This window comes from Zingiber officinale, chromosome 10B, assembly GCF_018446385.1.
Source record: "Zingiber officinale cultivar Zhangliang chromosome 10B, Zo_v1.1, whole genome shotgun sequence".
Lineage (NCBI taxonomy): Eukaryota > Viridiplantae > Streptophyta > Magnoliopsida > Zingiberales > Zingiberaceae > Zingiber > Zingiber officinale.
The window spans coordinates 80,713,198-80,736,179 of record NC_056005.1 but is presented as its reverse complement, the minus strand read 5'-3'; the positions used below and the strand labels follow the sequence as shown (position 1 = coordinate 80,736,179).

The 22,982-nt window shown below is 37.7% G+C and overlaps 1 protein-coding gene across 1 annotated transcript; it reads left to right on the top strand.

Annotated features, from left to right (window-relative positions):
• Nucleotides 1–9,609: 9,609 nt before the first annotated feature.
• LOC122029219 (auxin response factor 17-like) lies at nucleotides 9,610–20,962 on the top strand. The gene is made up of 7 exons (XM_042588158.1): nucleotides 9,610–9,739; nucleotides 10,583–10,739; nucleotides 10,925–11,000; nucleotides 11,178–11,325; nucleotides 11,415–11,486; nucleotides 20,577–20,665; nucleotides 20,873–20,962. Exons 1-7 carry the CDS (start codon nucleotides 9,610–9,612, stop codon nucleotides 20,960–20,962), a joined length of 762 nt encoding a protein of 253 aa, XP_042444092.1.
• Nucleotides 20,963–22,982: the final 2,020 nt, after the last annotated feature.

Genomic DNA, 22,982 nt, shown 5'->3' with positions numbered 1-22,982 from the left:
CTCAGGGGTTCTTTTCAGGAATAAATATCTCACCCATCTAGTAGGTCATTACGTATCATAATTTATTATTCTATCATAAAATTAAATCATGCTAAACCACCTAAAATAAGCACATCATCTTTTCACCCTGCTATTTTCCTAAACCTTCGCTTTGGACCACTTACACCTTCATTTCTTTTTTGTCAACGACCTACCATGTGCACCATGTTATGTTATGAATGAAATAAGGTATGATTGGAATATTTATAAAAAGAATTATAATATATGAAAAATATTATAATAAATATGATATAATTTATAATTACTATTCATACTGTTTTTCTAAAATTCTAAAAAAAATAAATTACCATCACCGTATAGTTAAACTTGATTCAGAATCCATGGTTGGACGATTCAAAACTATCGATTCGATGGTTTAGAACTATCGATTCAATGGTTCTTGGGAGTTGACTCTTAACTTTAACTGTCCAAGATAGTTACGGTTCAGAACAGCTGGTTCATGATTCGTGCACGATTCGTCACGGTTCAAGATTGTTATATTAAAAAAATTAAAATTTTAAATTTATAAAATAAAAGGTTTGTACTTATTTAAATTGTCTACATATCCCCTTAGGATATAGGGTAATCAAAGTCTACATAGTTCTCTTACCTTTTTATCCTTTTACCTTATGAAGTAATGTTGTTACCCACTTCAATTTTTCGTTTCAATAGTATTTATTCCTTGGTATCAAATTCTTTAGTTTTGTCATCTGAAAATTACATTTCTTGAATTCTATTTTTTTGTGTTTAGAAATATTAGTTTGTATTCTATATTTTTTATAAATGTCATATAAATAATTTCTAATATTATATACAATATTATTATGATCAAGAGATGAAGAAATTGTAATGGATTAAAGCATCATAATTCAAACCTAACATTTCTTGTAAACTTCGAATTTTATATCTATGGTCTAAAGCAAATGTAACTAAATAAATTAAAGGAATATGAAAAAAAAATATTTTTTTTCTATTTCATTTTCACTGCTAATACATAAGAAGATAAAAATTATTAATACTATTTCCCGTTAAAACTAATACTAAGCTATAAAAAATTTCTAAAATTAAATGAGAAGTAGGATAATAAAAATAGAAAAGCTATTCTATTGTATCATTAAATGTTATTAAAATTTTACAAATACTATTATAAATATTTTATTATTATGAAAATAAATATATATTAGCATTATTAATATTTTGTATAAAAAATAAATATAATAATTCTCTATATTGATATGAATTTGGTAACAATTGATATGTTGAATTTCAATATATTGGTACACCATGTAGAAATTTTTTAGGTCTAATTTCATGATTTTTATAAAATTTATCCTATTATTTCATTATAGATAGATGTGATTATAAATAAGAAATGACAGTTCTAATTGGTTTAATATGATTTTTTAAAATTCTTAATCCATCTTAACACATAAATTTAAAACAAGTCATACGCAACAAATATGAAAAAAAAAATAAACAACTAATAATAGGTTGACATATAAATTTTAGTTCATCAATACTAGCAATATTAGAACTAACATTATCAAATGATATTGAAAATATTTTATAAGTTAATTCATATTCTTTTAAAATTAAATATAAGATGTTGTGAGCACTATATGATTTATAAAAAACTCTATATGCTAATAATCTTTTTGGATATTCCAAAAGTTATCGATGTAATAGCAAGTCATACCTATATACGAATGTGTTTGCCAATAATCACTCCAAATATTGGAACATAAATAAATTTTATTATTTAATTAATTAAATTCTTCAATTAAATTGTTCCCCTGTTTTATTAATTTTTTAATTGTATGAGTAAGTGTAGTTCTAGGAACACATTTAATAGATGGATTAAAAGATTCTTCACACAAATCTTCAAAATAGCATTTAGATATAAAACTAAATGAAAGATATTCCATGAAAACAAATCTAGCTAATAATTATCTTAATTTATTATCATAATATAAAAATAAACCAAAATCAGTACTTCTACTAGTGAAATTTTTTAATAATTATGCTTGAGAACGTTTAATTTCATATTACTTTGGGTACTTCACTTCTATGTGTCGTTTCAACAATTTATAACAGTTGTCGGCTTAGCATTTGTAGGAAACATTGCAGTACTTATATTTTATATGCAATTTTTCTGACGAAAGAGTGATATTCTCAAAACATTTAGTAAAAATAGAAACTTTTAAAGAAGGAACTTTCCGAACTTTATAAGTAATTGCATTAGTACTTCCTTATGTTTCGGGTGTTAAAAGTTTCTTAGTCTTATCATCGATAGATTGAATATTGAGCTCATTTAGATTTATTATTTCCTTGTCTCTCCGAGATCGAGATGATAAACCTCCTTATCCTCAGTCTCCTTCCTGTTAGGTGTTTCTATGCGTGTATAAAATTTTGTTTTGAAATATCATGTAGAGGAAGCATAATAATTTTCTAAATTATTACAACACGCATCACACATATCCACAAGAATAAACTTACATAGACATAATTGTAGAATAAAGCTTCGTTTAGAAGTTATACCTGACGGATGATGTTTAACGGAAACGACATCAACAAGCAACCCTCGGAAGAATTATCTATATTCGTATTCATGCCAAGATACCTATTGTAACGACCCGGCCCTCTTGGCCCATTTGGCGGTCCATTTGGCGACCTCTCATGTCGTCGACCGACGACCCTTGGCCGTGCCGTTACTCACTAGGACTTTCCACCCCTGGCAGTGGATTTTTGCCTCCCCCAAGATTCGAATTCTAAACCTCCAAGCTTAAGTATTAGAGTTTATGAATCCTGGTAACCAAGTGAGATCATCTCACTTGGTTACCAGGATTCATAAACTCTAATACTTAAGCCTGGAGGTTTAGAGTTCGAATCCTGGGGGAGGCAAAAATCCACTGCCAGGGGTGGAAAGTCCTAGTGAGTAACGGTGATCTCACTTGGTTACCAGGATTCATAAACTTTAATATTTAAGCCTGGAGGTTTAGAGTTTGAATCCTGGGGGAGGTAAAAATCCACTGCCAGGGGTGGAAAGTCCTAGTGAGTAACGGCACGACCAAGGGTCGTCGGTCGACGACATGAGAGGTCGCCAAATGGGCCGACGACATAAGGGCCGACGGTCGACGACCCGAGGGTCGCCAAATGGGCCGCCAAATGGGCCGCCAAATGGGCCAAGAGGGCCGGGTCGTTACAATAAAAAAGCGCCTTTTTATTGTAACGACCCGACCCTCTTGGCCCATTTGGCGACCTCTCATGTCGTTGACCGTCGGCCCTTATGTCGTCGGCCCATTTGGCGACCTCTAATGTCGACCGACGACCCTTGGCCGTGTCGTTACTCACTAGGACTTTCCACCCCTGGTCAGTGGATTTTGAACTCTAAACCTCCGGACTTTAGTATTAGAGTTTATGAATCCTAGTAACCAAGTGAGATCATCTCACTTGGTTGCCAGGATTATAAGTCCTGGGGAGTGAAGCCAGGCAGTGGAAAGTCCTAGTGAGTAACGACCCGGTCATCGGTCGACGACATGAGAGGTCGCCAAATGGGCCGACAACATGCCGAGGGTCGCCAAATGGGCCGCCAAATGGGCCAAGAGGGTCGGGTCGTTACAATAAAAAGGCGTCATTTTATTGTAACGACCCGACCCTTTGGCCTCTTGGGTGGCCCAACTGGCGACCCTCATGTCATCGGCCCATTTGGCGACCTCTCATGTCGTCGACCGACGACCCTTTGGCCGTGCCGTTACTCACTAGGACTTTCCACCCCTAGCAGTGGATTTTTGCCTCCTCCAGGATTGATCTCACTTGGTTACCAGGATTCATAAACTCTAATACTTAAGCCTGGAGGTTTAGAGTTCGAATCCTGGGGGAGGCAAAAATCCACTGCCAGGGGTGGAAAGTCCTAGTGAGTAACGACATGAAGGTCGCCAGTTGGGCCACCACAAGGGCCTCCCAAGAGGCCAAAGGGCCGGGTCGTTACACCTATGAGACAACTTCTCAAAGCCACAAGTTTCATCTTCATTTTGGTACTAGAGTAAGAAGGAATATGACACAATCGGAGAGAGAACTCTAGCTCGATTTGATGCCCAACAACAAAGGCAACCCAGCGACACTAAATTGAGAGCACAACAACCCCTTGGCTACTGTCAGAAAGCCCCATGGCATATAGGTGGTGGTTGGCAACAAAGGAAGCCAGTGGCAACCAAGAGGACAACAACTAGAGTTATGTCTGGTTACACAAGCTACTTGTTGGATCGAGATGCGCTATAAGGGGGTGAATAGCGCTCGTGGCTTTCACGCATTTCGAATTCGTAAATCGACGAGAATAAAGCAGCGGAATAAGAAACAAACACACACAAAATACCCAAGTGTTTTTACTTGGTTCGGAGCCTTAGGCAACTCCTACTCCAAGGCCCACGCTCGTTGAGCGTTTACTTTGGGCAATCACTATAATATCGCAAACAAGTACAAGTAGAAATAATTACAGCTGAAAATTTATGCAATACCGACAACAAAGTTAAGAAGTTGAAGCTCCGGGTCATCGGGGACTTATAACAGCACTTCCGAGCCATCTTGTTAGCAGCACACAGGAGAAGGAACACTTGAGAGTTGATGCCTTGAGCTGCTGGTCGAATACCCCATATAAAGAGTGCTGGAGGCGCCTCAAAGCCCCTTGAGGGTGCCTCCAATAGCCGAGTCAGCCGCGCGTGGATAAGCAGTGAAGCAGTCTTTACTTATCCTATTGAATGCGCCTCCACAAGCCTTGAAGGCGCCTCCAATGTTGTCCAAGGTGCCTCAAGCCACCATGAGGGCGCCTCCAGCTCCGCTGCCCGCAAACTCTCCTCCTTTGCACCCGAGGCACCTCCAAGCTTCATGAGGGCGCCTCGGGTACTGTTCATCCGAGGCCAAAGGTGCTCTTTTGTCCCTGCAAGATGGGTTAGTCCACAAAACAATAATATACCCTACAAGACAAAGTTAGCACAATATAAATTAAGGAATCGACAGTCACTGACTGTCTAGTTCTGGCTTTGGATTTCCAACCGGAAACTCTAGGTGAAACCGACGCCTACTGTTCCCTCTTCCAAGGAACGCGTTCTCACCTACTCCACTCAGGAAAGCATACCTGATGTCAGTCTGGTCCTCCAGACTGACTGGACTTTTCGCCGAGGGTTATCACACCCTACGACCTAGAATTACCACTCCCAAGGGTTTTTTCGCCCCCTAGGGTTACCTCCCCCTAGGACCTAAGGTTACCCCCCTTAGGATTTCCACCACCTAGGGTTACCACACTCTAGGACCTAAGGTTTCCACTCCTTAGGGTTTTCCTTCACCTAGGATTACCACCCCCTAGAACCTAGGGTTACCACCCCCTAGGGTTTTCCACCTGCCTAACCGCAGTTAGGACTTTCTTGCAAACTCATTCAGCATATCAGATAACAAATAACTTTAACTTTAAATCCCTTTGTCATCATCAAAACTAGGGCTCAATCGTCGGATGCTTCCCGCACCAACAATCTCCCCCTTTTTAATTATGGCAATTGAAATTCAAAGTTAAGTAAAGAGATACAATAAAGAAATGTTATAAAGCATCTCTAGTATAAGTGTAAATTTGATAAGCATAAATTTACCAAAAAGCTCCCCCTTAATAAAAGCTTCCATGAATTCCCTTGAATTTAAATTTTCAATTTTTTTTGAATTTGAATTGAATTTTCATTCTACTCTCCCCCTTTACCATATATCAAAATAAGGAAGAGAGTAAAGAAAGAATAGTGATCAATGGCCTTAGACAGGTTTGAGAGATCTTTTCAGAAATAATTTTTATCTTTAGAAGGAAATGAGAGATCTTTTCAGAAATAATTTTTATCTTTAGAAGGAAATACAGAGATTTTAAATAAGCACTTAGCTTTTAAAGAAGGGAAAATTTTTTGAAAAATAAAGGATTTAATAGAGGGTTAACCATACTTTAAAATTTTGAAAAAAAAAATATTTCACTTTTTGGTAACACTTTAAAAAAAAATTATCATAAATTTTGAAAGCTTTTACTTAGTTACATTTGAATGTATTTTGACAAGTTATATTTGAAAAGCTTAAAAAAAACTTCTTAGTTAAACTTTGAAAAGTTTTAACAACCTCTTAGTTAAATTTGAAAATCTTTTTGAAAGATACGTAGTGAAATTTAAAAAGCTTTGGAAAACACTTAACATAAAAAACATTTAACTAACTAACCATAAATATTTAGTTAAGTTTGAAAAGCTTTTTGAAAAAAAAAATACTTAAAAATCTTTGAATTTTGAAAGCTTTTTTTTAAAAAAAAAAATTAAATAAGTTTTTAAAATTTTTAAATAAATTTTTAAAATAATTTTTAAATAAGTTTTTTTAAAAGAATTTTTTAAATAAGTTTTTAAAAGAATTTTAAATAGGTTTTTAAAAGAATTTTTAAATTAGTTTTAAAAAGAATTTTTAAATAAGTTTTTAAAATAATTGTAAATAAGTTTTTAAAATATTTTTAAATAAGTTTTTTAAAAGAATTTTTAAATAAGTTTTTAAAAGAATTTTAAATAAGTTTTAAAAAGATTTTTAAATAAGTTTTTTTAAAAGATTTTTAAATAAGTTTTTAAAATAATTCTAAATAAGTTTTTTAAAAGATTTATAAATAAGTTTTTAAAAGATTTTTTAAATAAGTTTTTTTAAAAGATTTTTAAATAAGTTTTTAAAAGAATTTTAAATAAGTTTTTTAAAATAATTTTAAATAAGTTTTTAAAAGATTTTTAAATAAGTTTTTTAAAATAATTTTTAAATAAGTTTTTTAAAAGTATTTTAAATAAGTTTTTTAAATAAGTTTTTAAATGAATTTTAAATAAGTTTTTAAAAGAATTTTAAATAAGTTTTGAAAGATTTTTTTTAATAAGTTTTTTAAATGATTTTTAAATAAGTTTTTAAAAGATTTTTAAATAGGTTTTTAAAAAGATTTTTAAATAAATTTTTAAAAGATTTTTTTGATAAGTTTTTAAAAGATTCTTTTTAATAAATTAAATTAATAAATTAAATGAATTAAATTTAGAAGTTGATTAATTAAATTCAGTTCAACCTAGATCGATCTCACCCGATTCTAAGTTATCAATCAGGGAATCTTGAGTAGTTTTGTGAGATGGTTATCTTTGATTTAGATTATTTTTAAGGATTAATTTACATTTGAGCTAAACTTAGGTTTTCCAATTGGTTAATTAAATATACATTTCGAAGATCGCCTCCCAGGCTGTGGCGAGGCACTAGGCCTTCTTGGGTATGGGTCATCTACCACTTCTAGACAGAGTCTTTCAAAGAAAATATATATTTAATTTTCCTTTTGAAACCCCTAGGTTTAACTAAACAAGTGTAAATTATGCATAGGTCTATAAACTATCCTAATCTAAACATGCTTATAAAAGAAATAAACAAGCATCAAGCAATTTTTATCTATTTATTAAGATGGTTTTTCTATTAGCTCCCCCTGGATCATAGCCTCGATATGATCTATCAAGGTAATGTATTTGATCCTTGGGGACCCAATATTGACCAAGTCCAACTTGATTAACCAAGTTGGACTTAGGTACTCATGTTTGGACTATCTTTCTATTCGGTCTGTTAACAAGCGATAAATAAGACCGATATTTCTTTTTAGTTCTAAATCCTAGTCCGGATAGATTGTATATGGCTTTCTGATTTCCAAGAATCAAGTCAAGATTCTTGGAACTCAGTGTAAACCGTTCTAATGTACCTTTCAAATCCTTGATTTGAATTTTCAGGCTGGAATTCTCTTCCTCAAGCTTTTGGACTTGAGTTGAGGTTCCAGTCTAAACCGATTCAGTCAAGGGTTCGAAATTAGTCGCTTCTTTAAGGGAGGTTACCTTCTTTAGAAGCGACTTGATCCGAATGTTAGACTTAGCTAATTTTTGCATTAAGTAATTGATTAAATTGTATAAACGATGCATACTTACAGAGGGGTTTGGCCCTTCGGAAATGGATATGGATCCGTGACTTCTCTCGGACTCAGCTTCTGATTCGTCCTTGCTTCCGGATTTGTTGATTTGATCCCGGGCCGTCATTGCGAGATAACTCGTCTGTTCGAGTTCTTCATCGTCGGACTCTTCTGAGGATGACTCGTCCCAGGTCGCCTTCAGGGCCTTCTTCCTTCTTACCTTTTTTTTTATCTTTCTGGTTCGGGCAGTTAGCCTTGATGCGCCCCTTCTGGTTGCATCCATAGCACGTCACCTCGAACTTTACCTTTGAGTTTGGTTGGGCCTCTTTGGACTGGATGACCTTTTTGGCATCTTTCTTATTGAAGCCCTTCTTCTTCTTGTAGAGCTTCCTCACCAGGTTGACGAGTTCTGTCGTGAGCTCGTCATCGTCGTCGTCCGAATCCGGTTCTTCTTCTGACTCTGCACTACAAGAAAAATCCTCATAGACATCGGTGGAACAACATCGGTTTTAAGCAAAAACCAATGTCTTTGAGTATTTTACACCGGGTTTTCCAAAAATCGGTGTCTATGAGCGCAGATTTTCGCTCATAGACATCGGTTTTTTAGGCGATGTCTATGAGCGCCTTTTTTTCGTTAATAGACACCGATTTTAACAGCGGTTTTTAAAACCCGGTGGTAATGAACCAAAATAAAATAATTTAATTTTTCCACCAATACTTAGCCAAAATTTGCAACACTTCACTCTTCCCTCCAAACCTAAACCTAGAGCGTCGTCCACCGTATACACTTCACTCTTCCCTCCAACACTTCACTCAGCCTCACCTCCCTCTTCTCCTCTCCAAGCTCTCTGCGGAGACAGATCTGAGAGTTCTCGAGATCCAATCGTTGTCGGATCTTCCTGTCGATGAGGTAAACTTCCTTCCTCGACCCAGGATCTAGGAGATTTCTTCACCGCAATATACCTCTCTTGCGTTTTTCGTTGAGATCCAAGGACCTACGATTCTGGATCTGCTATTTTTATCTTTAGATTCTTGCTTAAAGTTACTGTGTTTAAGTGTTTTTTTTTATTATCTTGTTGGTCCAACGGTGCCTCAGATCGAGCTGCCTTTCCGATCTTGTTGTTCCGTCTGGTAATTTCTCTTTTCTACTTCCAAATCTGTACGATGTCTCTGCTACATTTAGTTTAATTTCTCCTCGGATCCATCTTGTATTAGCTTTGCAGGTTGTGACCTATTGTTTTCACATGTGGAAGGAAGAACTTGCTTTTTCCATTTAGGGTTTACTACTTATTTCGTCTTGGTGTTTATTAAATTATTACTTGGTTATGATGTTGAAAAAGCTTAAAATTAGAGTTTTTTTTTAACTTTCTAGATTCAATTGTTTGGGCATTGATTTTCATTTGTTTCTGAAGTAGCTTTTGTTGCGTTTATTATCTAGAAGATTTCTCTGTTGAAGGGAGAAAAAGGGATTCTAAGGGTTGAATGACACGTTGCTTTGTTTTTGACTCTGACTTCTTCAGTCATCTTGTGAATTGTGAAGGAAGTTGGTGTTGGATCTTAGGCTTGAGTTGTAAGAAGAAAGAGCATAGAAGAAAAAGTTCCAAATGGGGCCTTTTTCATTCTCCAAGAAATTATCCTCATTGTCTACATTGGCTTTACTGGCCGTGTTTCTGTTTTGTGTCTCTAGTAATGCATTTTATCTCCCTGGTAGTTATATGCACACCTACATACCTGGTGAGAGCATATATGCCAAAGTTAATTCCCTCACCTCCATTGAGACTGAGCTCCCATATAGCTAACATTTTTAAAATAAACCAGTCTAAAATGTTAAGAGTTTAACTAAATTTTCTCATAAAGATAAAGCAACATAGTAGCAGGTTTCAACATATAAATCATATGCAATGGTGTTGGCTGACTTGGAAAGGAAGAGCAAGAAGAGCAGGAGAACAAAAGAGGAAGAAGAAGAGAAGAGGGGGGTTTTATATTACCTAAGGCCTTGGATTTCTTCAGTTTGTCAGCCCTTGTAGACTATCAAAGCTTATCTCCAGGGCTCCCTAACAAGTTCATCAATTGCTGCTGGAGCCTACCTTTTATTTGGTGCTGTCGTTTTTGTTCTGTCGTCTCTATGCTGCTAGCATAGATGAATCATAATTTTGATTTAGAGAATAAATTACAAGTTTGCACTGGACCATATTTGGAAATTTAAAAAATGAGGTGACTGCATTAAGAAGCTTAGACATTATTTGCCAGTCTGTTATGGTAAATAAAGAGCCTTAATTGATGTGTTCTATGAATAGATACTGATTATTAGATTCACGGGTGCCAAGCTGTTCTAAAAATAATTGACCATCAGTTGCTGTTATTCATTTATTTGATTTTGCCAGGTCAACTTCCATATAAAGAAAATTACTTCAGCACAATTTAGAACCAGAAATAGTTCATGCTCTGAAAGATCTAAAAAGAAAGCTTTTAGAGAAAGAGTCGATTTGACCATCTCTTTCTGTTTGGTTCAATCAATGGAGTTGTAGACTCAATTTGGGTAATTGCTTCAGCACAATTTTGCCTTTATTGTTGTAGGAGCTATAACTCTGAGCATAATCTTTGCTATCAGGGCAAGCCCTTCAGAGTTTGTCATCCCTCTAGATAAGTATGTCAAAGCAGTATATCACACCCGTGTTTCCATCGGCATGTGTTTTAGAATGCTATTTGAAACTGAGGAGTCTAGTGTGCGCAGGTTGGTACTGTGGCCTTTCTCATTCCTGAGTTGCATTTTTCATTTTGCTGTTGGAACATCCATTAGCTATCTGATGTGAAATTGAGTATTGCTCTCCCCTATTTATATTAAAAGCATCTATATTAGTTTGTCAGAGGCTTTTTAATGCACAATAGCTTCTAATTGCCTTGTCCTTTTATTATTAGATATATGGGCACTGTCACAGGGATAAGTGATCTAGATCCTGTCCGATGGCCAAATTCATATTGGCGCTCTGTGAAGGTATATATACTGAAGTTTTCTGACTTTCCTCTTCAGCAAACCTGCCATGTAATAATCGTTTTCTGACTTTTATAGTAACATGTAAAAGTGTTGCAATCCATTAATGTTTCTTGAATGCCACCGCTAAGTTCTTAATTTGCCACTTCCTCTTGAAACTGAATCTGGCTTTTCTTGTAGGTTGGCTGGGATGAGTCAACTTCTGGAGAGAGGCAGCCAAGAGTCTCTCTTTGGGAGATTGAGCCTTTAACAACGTTTCCAATGTATCCATCTTCCTTTCCACTTAGGCTCAAGCGCCCTTGGCTTTCTGACTTGCCCTCACTACATGGTACTTATCATGTTTGCTTGCTGAATCTTAACTAAACAGGTATGAACTCCTTGTTACTTCCATCTCACTTCTATCACCTATATGTTTAGGTGGGAGAGATGATCTTATGTGGCTTCGAGATGGAGACAGAGCAATCCAGTCTTTGAATTTCCAGGGATTCGGTAATCAGACGTTTACTGAGTGCTATTTCAAAAGCTGAAAATGTGAGTGGCTGAAGGGGAAGAGAACACTAGGGAAGATTTAGTTAAATCTCTGGACGGAGCAAGAAGGATAACATTGGCACCAGTAAGAAGAATATTTGTGTACTATCTATTACCTTTTGATGTTGTAAGAAAAATAGTTATGTGTAATTTGTGGATACTGACTTGATGTGCACAATATCTATTATCTTTTTATGTTGTAAGAAGAATATTTATGTGTTGGTTATATGGATATTGACTTGGTGTGTTTAGATACATCGGTGTATTTTTATTTGTGATTTTCTTAGTGAATTAATAATATTAACTTAATTTTATGATTTGCTTGGTGATAATATTGGTTTTTCACTATTTCGAAAATCGAATTTGTGTCGTTAAACAATACTGATATTACATCGATTTTCCACCGCTGCAAAACCGGTGTCATTAACTAATATTACATCGGTTGTATACCGCTGCCAAAACTGGTGTTATTAACATATAATATTACATCAATTTTACACCTGATGTCGTTAAGTGATACTACATCGGTTATAACCTGATGTCTAAAATGGCAGACCTTTTACATCGCCTTCATAGACATCGGTCGAAAATGTAATAGACATCGGTGGAAAACCGATGTCTATGAGGGTTTTTGTTGTAGTGCTGGTTTGGTTCTGCGCTTTGTTTTAGCTTCCCGGGTTCTTCCTGTACCTGCAACCAAAGCTATGCCTTTCTCGGCGAGACATGAGTTAATCTATTCATGTAATTCGAATTCCGCAAATAGCTCATCTAATTTTATTGAAGAAAGGTCCTTAGAAACCTTGTAAGCATCTACCATGGATGCCCACAAGATATTCCTCGGAAAAGCGTTTAGAGAATACCTAATTACATCTCTGTTTTCTACCTTCTGTCCGATTGCATGTAGACCGTTGAGTAGGTCTTGTATCCAGGCATGGAGTTGGCTAGCCGTCTCATTTTCCTGCATTTTAATATTATATAGTTTATTGAGTATTAAATCTCTCTTGCTTACCTTGGTGTCGGACGTTCCTTCATGAAGCTCGATCAGCTTCTCCCAAAGTTCCTTGGCACTCGAGAATGGGCCGATGCGGTTCAACTCCTCTTTCGATAGGCCGCACTGGAGTGTCCAGGTCGCCTTGGCATTCACTTCTACCTTTTTGATAAGAGTCACATCCCAGTCTTCGTATGATATTGGCTTGCCAGCACCGTCAGTTGGTAGTTGAAACCCAGTTTTGGCGATCATCCAGACTTCAAAGTGAGTCTAGAGATACGCCTCCATCTGGCCCTTCCAGTAACTGAAGTCATCTCCGATGAAGAGCAATGGGCGAGCGGTGCTATACCCTTCTTGAAGAGCCATGTAAAAAATCTTGCAAAAAAAAAAAAAAAAAGAAAAAACGAGTCTCAGGACTTGGTCCTAGATTAGCAGTGTGGTATAAAGTAAAAATAAATTATGATCTCAAGTGGTGTTGCACCAGCTTCGAGACAAATCTGATTACGAAGGAAAATTATATCGGAAGATGGCAAGAATAATGATTCCGATCGACTCCGAAAAATTGAAATCACCACGAAAAGAATGCTTGATTGGTGGTTGCATCAAATCAAAGCGACCCCGCTCTGATACCAATTGTTGGATCGAGATGCGCTAGAGGGGTGAATAGTGCTCGTGGCTTTCATGCATTTCGAATTCGTAAATCGACGAGAATAAAGCAGTGGAATAAGAAACAAACACACACAGAAGACCCAAGTGTTTTTACTTGGTTTGGAGCCTTAGGCGACTCCTACTCCAAGGCCCACGCTCGTTGAGCGTTTACTTTGGGCAATCACTATAATATCGCAAATGAGTACAAGTAGAAATAATTACAGTTGAAAATTTAAGCAATACCGACAACAGAGTTAAGAAGTTGAAGCTCCGGGTCATCGGGGACTTATAACAGCACTTCCGAGTCATCTTGTTAGCAACACACAGGAGAAGGAACACTTGAGAGTTGATGCCTTGAGCTGCTAGTCGAATACCCCATATAAAGAGTGCTGGAGGCGCCTCAAAGCCCCTTGAGAGCGCCTCCAATAGCCGAGTCAGCCGCGCGTGGATAAGCAGTGAAGCAGTCTTCACTTATCCTATTGAAGGCGCCTCCACAAGCCTTGAAGGCGCCTCCAATGTTGTCCAAGGTGCCTCAAGCCACCATGAGGGCGCCTCCAGCTCCGCTGCCCACAAACTCTCCTCCTTTGCACCCGAGGCACCTCCAAGCTTCATGAGGGTTCCTCGGGTACTATTCATCCAAGGCCAAAGGTACTCTTTTATCCCTGCAAGATGGGTTAGTCCACAAAACAATAATATACCCTACAAGACAAAGTTAGCACAATATAAATTAAGGAATCGACAGTCACCGACCGAAAACCCTAGGTCGAATCGACGCCTACTGTTCCCTCTTCCGGGGAACGCGTCCTCACCTACTCCACTCAGGAGAGCATATCTAATGTTAGTCCGGTTCTCCAGACTGACTGGACTTATCGCCTAGAGTTACCACACCCTAGGACCTAGAGTTACCACCCCCTAGGATTTTTTCGCCACCTAGGGTTACCTCCCCCTAGGACCTAAGGTTACCCCCAACCCCCTTAGGATTTCCACCACCTAGGGTTACCACCCCCTAGGACCTAAGATTGCCGCCCCTTAGGGGTTTCCTTCACCTAGGGTTACCACCCCCTAGGACCTAGGGTTATCACCCCCTAGGGTTTTCCACCTGCCTAACCACAGTTAGGACTTTCCTGCAAATTCATTCAGCATATCAGATAACAAATAACCTTAACTTTGAATCCCTTTGCCATCATCAAAACTAGGGTTCGATCGTCGGATGCTTCTCGCACCAACACTACTATTTGGCAACTTTTCTTATTGTACAACGACTAGAAAATCAGAGTGAGGTAGCAGGGAGGGTTGACTGAAAGGTCCGACGACTGGGGTGATTATAAGTGTGAAGTATATAGAGTTTTATTATGTTTCCACGCTTTTTGGATCAATTTTACATGTATGAATTCCATGATATTCTACTTTTTTTGCTTCTTTATTATAACTCTCTACTCCTAGATACTGTTTTCGTGTAATTTTGATGACAGTAATGAAGATTGGAGTGAAACAGGGAGCAAAAAGACAAAGCCAGCAGGCTCTACCCTATTATGGACGGTTATGCCCAGTAGCATAGCCTATGGCAGGTTCTGATTCCTCACCACGGGCAGTCGTGCCCAGTGGCATGACCCGTGGCAGGCTTGGTCTCCCTGCCATGGGTGGTCAATCCCGGTGGCATAACCCATGGAGGGCTCAGCGCACAGACAACCAATGCCCAGTGGCATGGGTCGTGCCCTGTTCTGCAACATCACCACAGTCGCTCGTCCCAGTTGCACGAGCTATAGCCGCTAGATCTAGCACTTCATGGTCGACACTATTAGGTTCGATTTGTGCTAGAGGGGGGGTGGGGGTGGGGGGGGGGGGTTGAATAGCTCGTCGCGCTTCAGTTGCTTGCTTCGTGAGAATGTTGTTGCAACGGAATGACTCGAAACAAACTTACAACGCTAACACAAAGGATTTACTTCGTATCTACCTCAAGAAGATCCAAGGATCCGCACGCGACACACTCCACTAATAAAAATACTCCTTTTCAATAACTATCGAATGCAGAGAATCCTTGTACAAACTCTCAGTACAAGAAGAAAGAAAAGGGAAGCAAATATAAGTAAAATCTTACAAGATTTACAACATGAAATCTTAACCCTAGCTTCTTCTTCTTATGGAACGCCTCTTGACCTTGGAAGTGCAGCAACACTTTTCTCCAAGACAGCTTCAAGAACTAGCGTAAACTACTGAGAGTGATCACTGGAAGTGGAGGGGAAGAAGTGCGGAGGAAGACACTCGCCAAAGCTTTATCCTGCGTAACGGTCGTCTCCCAATCGATCGGCTGATCGATTCAGCCCTCTTTTGCGCTCTCTGGAAAGTGCCTAAATCGATTGACCAATCAATTCAGGCTTTCTCGTGATCACGCGAGAAAACCAACCCCCAATAGATTGGGGAGCTCAATCAATCGGTTGATCGATTGAGGAAGCTTCTGTGCCCGCGATAATTGCTCCCAATCGATCAGCTGATCAATTGGACTGCTATTTATCACAACACTGTGCCCAATCAATCAGCTGATCGATTGGGCTCAGTCCAATTTGATTACTTACTCAAATTGACCAACCCTAGCTTGCCCGAGTCAAGTCTAAGGTGCCCCAAGCTCAACATCTGGTCAACCTTGACCTGCTGGGACTTCTTCACCAAGTGTCCGGTCAATCCTTTAACCCACTTAGGCTTTTCCTTTTGTCAATTGTCCGGTCAACCTTGACCCACTTAGACTTACTGTCACGTGCCAAGTGTCTGGTCTTCCATGACCCACTTGAACTTCCACCAGATGTCCGGTCACCCTTGGCCCATCTGGATTTTCTCATGCCAAGTATTTGGTCAATCTTTTGACCTACTTAAGCTTCCACCAAATGTCCGGTCACCCTTGATCCATCTGGATTTCCTCATGCTAAGTATTTGGTCAATCCTTTAACTTACTTGAGCTTCCCAACACCAGGTGTCCGGTTAACCTTGACCCACCTGGATTTCCACGTGCCTGGCTTCACTCACTAGGTCTTTCCATCTGCCTAGCTTCACTCACTAGGACTTTCACCTAGCTTCACTCATTAGGATTTTCACTTGACTTCACTCACCAAGATTTTCTCACTGCCCAGCTTCACTCACCGGGACTTTCACCTGCCTAGCTTCACTCACCAGGTCTTTCCATCTGCCTAGATTCACTCACTAGGACTTTCACCTAGCCATAAATACAGCATGCTATGTGCAAAATAGGGTAATAATAAACAAGAATTATGACAAGACCTCTTATGAACTATACTATAATAAAATACCCAACATTAAATACTTTAGGGTATTTGGATGTCAGTCTATATATTAAACACAAGAGAATACTTAGAAAAATTTACCTTAAAAGTAGACAATGAAATCTTTATAGGGTACTGTTGGGATTCAATCAAAGTCCTACATTAAAAAAATTTGGGAAAGATCATGAGTTTAAAAGGATGTATGATATCTCCATTGGCATGAGATCTTTTGGGTAGAGTCTAAGAGCAAAGCCATAAGGGTCTAGGTACAAAGTGGACAATATCATGTCATTGTGGAGATATATGGATATCCTTTGGGCACAACAAATGATATCAGAGCCATAGTCCAGAACAGATGTCATGTGGGGTGGCCTTGAACGAAGTTGAGTGTAGGCCCCGGAGCAGGTCAGGATGACTGAATGCTCGCGATGAGGCTTCTAAGAAAGTCAGGGTGACCGAATATTCATGGGGAGGCCCGGAGTAGTTTAAGAGTGATCGAATGTTCGCGGGAGGCCCGGAGTAAGTCGGGGTGGCTGGATGTTCGTAAGGAGGCCCAAAAGAAGGTCAAGAGTGATTAAATGTTCGCAGGGAGACCCGAAGTAAGTCAAGAGTGACTGAATGTTCACGGGGAGACTCGGAGCGGGTTAAAAGTGACCGGACGTAGATGATTGCAAGGAGGCCCGGAACATATCAGGATGATCAGATGCACACAGGGAGGCTCGAAGTAGGTCAAGAGTGACCAGATGCTTGTGAGGAGGCCCAGACCATAAGTGTAATAATGGTCCTTCATTTGAGGGGAGGATTGTTGGGACTCAATCAAAATCTCACATTAGAAAGATTTGGAAAAGATCATGAGTTTAAAAGGATGTATGATATCTCCATTGGCATGAGACCTTTTGGGTAAACCCAAGAGCAAAATCATGAGGGCCTAGATCCAAAGTGGATAATATTCTGTCATTGTGGAGATATGTGGATATCCTTTTACACAATAGGTACTCCCTAAATAGTAGAGGCTATAGAGTTTACAATAAGACTACACTATGAATTGAGGAAATAACAAATGTGAAATTCAATCAAAATACTAACTCTAAAGACTCCAACTCAACTCAAACTCATTACCAACCAATAGGCTTTGTTAGGTTTAGCATGGAACTAGGGGGAGCAAGTGAAAACCTAAATCAAATTGATGAACAAGAAGATGAACAAAATCAACCACAAGAAAATGAATAAACACAAATTGAATCTAGAATAATAAAAGTTAGCTCAGACCACCCGGTTGAACAAATAATAGGTGACATAGACCTAAGGGTTCCAACGATATCCTCATTCAGAAACATAAGTTAAATATCTTTAATTTCTAAGATTGAACCCAAAACAGTAGAAGAATCTCTACTAAACCCAAACTGGATTATTGTCATGTAAGAAAAACTGGCCTAATTTGAGGGAAATGAGGTTTGGGATTTAATACCATTACTTAATCATAAAATGGTTTTAGAAATAAACTAAGTGAAAATGAAAAAAATTTTAGAAATAAAGCTAGATTAGTAGTTAAAGGGTTTAGTCAAGTAGAGGGGCTTGACTATAATAAAACCTATACTCCAGTAGCCAGACTTAAGTCTATTAGAATGCAATTAAGTTATGCAGCCCATAAAGGATTTAAACTTTATCAAATTGATGTAAAATCTACCTTCCTAAATGGGCTAACAAAATAAGATGTCTATGTAGGTCAACCACTTAAGTTTGAGAATCTAGATTATCCTGACCGTGTGTTTAAACTAAAGAAAGTTTTATATGGTCTTAAACAAGTACCTAGGGCCTAGTATGAAAGGTTAATATCCTATCTAATTTCTAAAGGATTCAGCCAAGGTCAAATTGATCCAACTTTGTTTATAAAATCACTTAAGTTGTATATTTTTATAGCCTTAGTATACATAGATGATATAATTTTTGGTTCAACAAACTTTGAATTTTTGCAAGAATTTATAACCTTAATAGAACAATAATTTGAAATGACCCTAGTATGTAAACTAACATATTTCTTAGGTTTACAAGTTAAACAAACAAATGAAGAAAGTTATGTTTACCAACAAAAATACACAAAAAAAATTACTTAAAAAAATTAGAATGAAAAATACCAAAGAAATAAAAACACCAATGACAATTAACACAACTTTAGATAACGATCAAAATGGCAAACCAGTAGATCTAAAATATTATAGGAGTGTCATATGCAGTTTCTTACTTAACTGCAAGTCTACTTAATATCTTATTTGCAGTTAGTATGTGTGCTAGATATAAAATATGTGCTAAAGAGTCTCATCTAACAAATGTTAAAAGAATTTTCAAATATTTAAAAGGCATAACAAATGTGGGAATTTGGTACCCTAGAATACCTAATTTTGAACTGATAGGTTTCTTTGACTCAGATTATGCCGACTGTAAACTAGATCGTAAAAGTACAAGTGCTGGATGTCAATTACTTGGACCATCACATATCAGCTGGTTTAGTAGAAAATAACACTGTGTTGTTTTATCTACTACTGGAGCAGAGTACATAGCAATGAGTGAGTGTGTAGCATAATGGTTATGGATGATGCACACATTAAAATACTTTAACTTAGAATATAAAAATATAAAAATCCTTATTGATAATGTAGGTTCAATTAACCTAATTAAGAATTCAGTGCATCATTCAAGAGTCAAACATATTGAAATCAAACATCACTTCATTAGAGATCACGTCGCCAAAGGAGACATTGAACTCAACTATGTTGAGTCCAAGTCAAATATGGTTGATATCTTCACTAAACCACTGCCAGAATCTGAATTTAGTAACTTACGAAGATGACTAGAAATGTGCACAATAGACTAGGACTCTTATTATCAAATAAATTTTCAAGTGATTTGTAAATTCTAGAAAAATTTATTACTCCATTTCCCTAGTATTTCAAAATTAGTTTTGGCCTTAGTCTATGAAAAATTCCTAGAAAGCATGATCCTATAGATTTAGATCACGAGCATCTTACAAATACACTAGGTCTACCTTGATTATGTATTCAAAAAATCTTAGAATGGCGTGAGATACCTAGGCCTTTTGCCTGGACTTCAGATACTTATATCGGTGCATCAACATAAGTCTAGGCGAAAAATATAATAGTATATTGATCAAGTTAAGTCTAGAGGACCTAATAGCTGGTGTAGAAGTCCAGATAGGTCAAGAAGTGACCCGATATATGAGATACGACAACTTAAATAAAATATTTTATTGGAGAAATAACCTTTTAGGATTATTCGAGAATTTTTAGAAATTTTTTGGATTTAAGTCTAGAGGACCTAATAGCTGGTGTAGAAGTCCAGATAGGTCAAGAAGTGACCCGATATATGAGATACGACAACTTAAATAAAATATTTTATTGGAGAAATAACCTTTTAGGATTATTCGAGAATTTTTAGAAATTTTTTTATTTAAACGGAGGTCGTATGACACATTTTAAGGGGATAGATATATTGGGGTACGAGAAAACATATTTGGAATATCAATAAAGTGGGAGTTGATTAAGACTAAGGTTAAGATTTGATTATTAAACCCTAAGTTTGATTAAACTCCTCTTATTTCACCCGAGCCCTATTCCTATACTCTCGATTCCTTTCTCCTTAGCCATTGCCATCAATCGATCCATTGCTCTCTTCATCGCCATCTCCTTCTTCTTCTTCTCTGTCAATCGACCACCATCTCCCACACCTCTTCATCACTAGGGACGATTTGCCCCAGCATTGGTTGTTGTCGAGCTCTGCGACCGCGAGTGGCAGCAACCACCAATCATTATCGATGTTATCCCTGTTTTGTTGTGCCACTAAACACCCACTCGACGACATTTGTGTGAGGCTAGATTGACCACTCTGCAGTGGTCGGCCATAAGGGAGTCGTCGTGTCCTAGATCCCTCCAGTCGATCACTGACGATCACCTCGAGCTGACATTCTATAAGTATTGGAAGGGGCACATTGTGGGGCCCTAGATCTTTGCCTTTAGCTTACTCCTCCTCCTTTGCACCTGTTGATAATAGAAATTCCTTCTTCACCACACCGTGAGTTACATCCTTGTATTTGTGTTAGATCCATTCTCTAAGATCATTACGGTGCAGCGGGAATGAGGGAAACAGTTCTTGGTGCTCTTGAGAATGCCAACGGGGTTCAGTTTTGGGGAGAAGAGCAAGGCATTGTGACACCAGAGGTTTTCTACTCCCGGTAACACTCAATCTCTTCATTGAACGAGTGTGTGTGAGAATTGAGGTGAGATTCGTTTAGTAATGGATTTATACAGAATTGTGGTCATTTCTGTAGTAGGTTGTTTCAATTGGTTGATGAGGAGATGTGTTAAGAATTTGAAATCAGTTTTACAGAATTTAAACCATTGTTCCTGTATTGTTTTGTTTAATAGGTAATAATGGAGATTAGTTGGATGGTTGAACCTGAGGAGTCGTGTATTGTCGTCGGAGAACAAGAAACGGAGGGCTTTGATTTAAGATGAGTGTCTCGACGTGGGAGTTATATTGGCATGATCTACATTTAAGGTGGGTACTTCTTGCCTTATTTATTTAGATCCTTGATCTTAGTGCATAATTGTTTATTGTCATATCTTGATTAGGTCATAGTTACTTGTTTACTTTAAATCCATTCTATATTGTTCTTATGCTTGACCTTTTATGGCTTGAGCTTACATATTTTGATCTATTTTGGTATCTATATAGTCTCCCTATTTCTATGCATGTATTGGTCGACCATTACCGTAGTATAGTTATAGTTTTATGCTCGGACATTTACACCATATAGTGATACTCTCAAGTTTGTAATCATGTGTTAGTGATAATATAGTGTAGTTGTATACTTATATGAGTGTATATATGTTAGCCAAACTATACCTGCTTATACACGATAGATATCTTACTCTAGTAGAGTAATAGGAGTATTCCACTAGGTTATTTTTCTTTAAACTGACATCTAGGACTACTTGATTTGGATTCTCTTGTGTTATTATGTATATGATGATACTATGGAATTAGTTGAGATATTATAACTAGGATGACTAATATACTCTTAATGAGATTGGTTGACCAGTGTTTTGTGGATATGATTTGTTATGTTAGACTCATGCCTATACGCTGGAGAGGTTAGACTGAATTACAGCTATAGAGAAGTATACTGGATGAGTATTCACTTTATACTTACCCTTACATTGTAATGTCCCGACAATCATATATTGTTGTTGGAACCCCAAGGTTATTTTTGAAGGCGCTGGAATTCCGTACTATTTAAATTTCCCTGTACAAAAATTGTATAAGTACAGAACTATTCCTAGCAGCCTGCATGTTCGATCAGACATGTGTTTGATCAATCAAGCAAGTTCTTGATGGATCAAAGCACACATTGATCGAAGTATAAGATCACTGGCCTCTTGTGTTGGTATTCAAAATTGATACAAAGAAAACCGAACTAATTATGCAGCGGAATTAAAAAACTAGTTGTAGCTTTTCTTTGTAGCTAAAGACCTCTTGATCTTCTGCTGTATTCCTCTCCTCTTCTTGGATGTCGTATGGGCGACGATCTACCAAGACAACACCACCCTCCTTCTCTTCTCAGTTTCCAAACCGCCAGCTACAAAAGGAGGCTCTAGGATGGGGCACCTTATCTTCTTCTTCCTCTTCTCTAAGCCGCCGCCCACCAAGGAGTAGAAGAGGGGGATGTTGGCCTTAGCAAGGAGGGGGCCATCGGCCCTAGCAAGGAGAGGGGCCACCGACTCTTAACAAGGGAGAAGGGGAGGGGAGGGGCGCCGGCCCTAGGTGAGGAGGAAAGGGAGGGGCGCTGGCCACAAGGAGGAGAAGAGAGAAAAATTAGAAAATTAGATTTTAGGGGGCACCACCTACTCCTTTTATAACCTTTGCCGTCGGTTATAAAGAAAGAAAAATAACAGAATTCTGTTTAGAAAAAATCTCCCTTTCCATAACCAAGTTAAACCAAACCAAGTTATGGATGGGTGGATGCGAGGCTTTATATAGAGGATACAACAGGGACCTAGAGGAGGAATTGGTTTAGGCCTCCTGATGGGCTTGGGCTTCCTATGTTCGGCCTGAACACCCAACCCAAGTCCATCAATAATAACTTATACCACTAAAGGGTTATTATTGAACTACCGCACCAATCCCATATTATAATATGGGTTCCTTCTTATCATGAGTGCGTTAATCTCCCTATGTTTAAGATATCGTATGTCCGTTAATTAAATGAGTTACTGACAACTCAATTAATTAACATCTGATTTCAAGAGTAGTACCACTCAACTTTATTATCATGTCGGACTAAGTCCACCTGTAGGGTTTACATGATAATCCTTATGAGCTCCTCAAGGGGGCATCATCAACCTAAATAATTAGGACATGGATTCCTTCTATAATCAACAACACACCATATAAATAGTATTATTTCCCAACTCATTGGGCCTATTGATTTAACGAATAAATCTCACCCATTGATAAGTTAAAGAAATAAATACT

Coding starts and splice junctions, on each gene's coding strand:
- LOC122029219 (XM_042588158.1), top strand. CDS start 9,610: ATGGGGCCTTTTTCATTCTCCAAGAAATTATCCTCATTGTCTACATTG. Junction 10,740..10,924: donor GAGGAGTCTAGTGTGCGCAG/GTTGGTACTGTG, acceptor TTTTATTATTAG/ATATATGGGCACTGTCACAG. Junction 11,001..11,177: donor CATATTGGCGCTCTGTGAAG/GTATATATACTG, acceptor CTTTTCTTGTAG/GTTGGCTGGGATGAGTCAAC.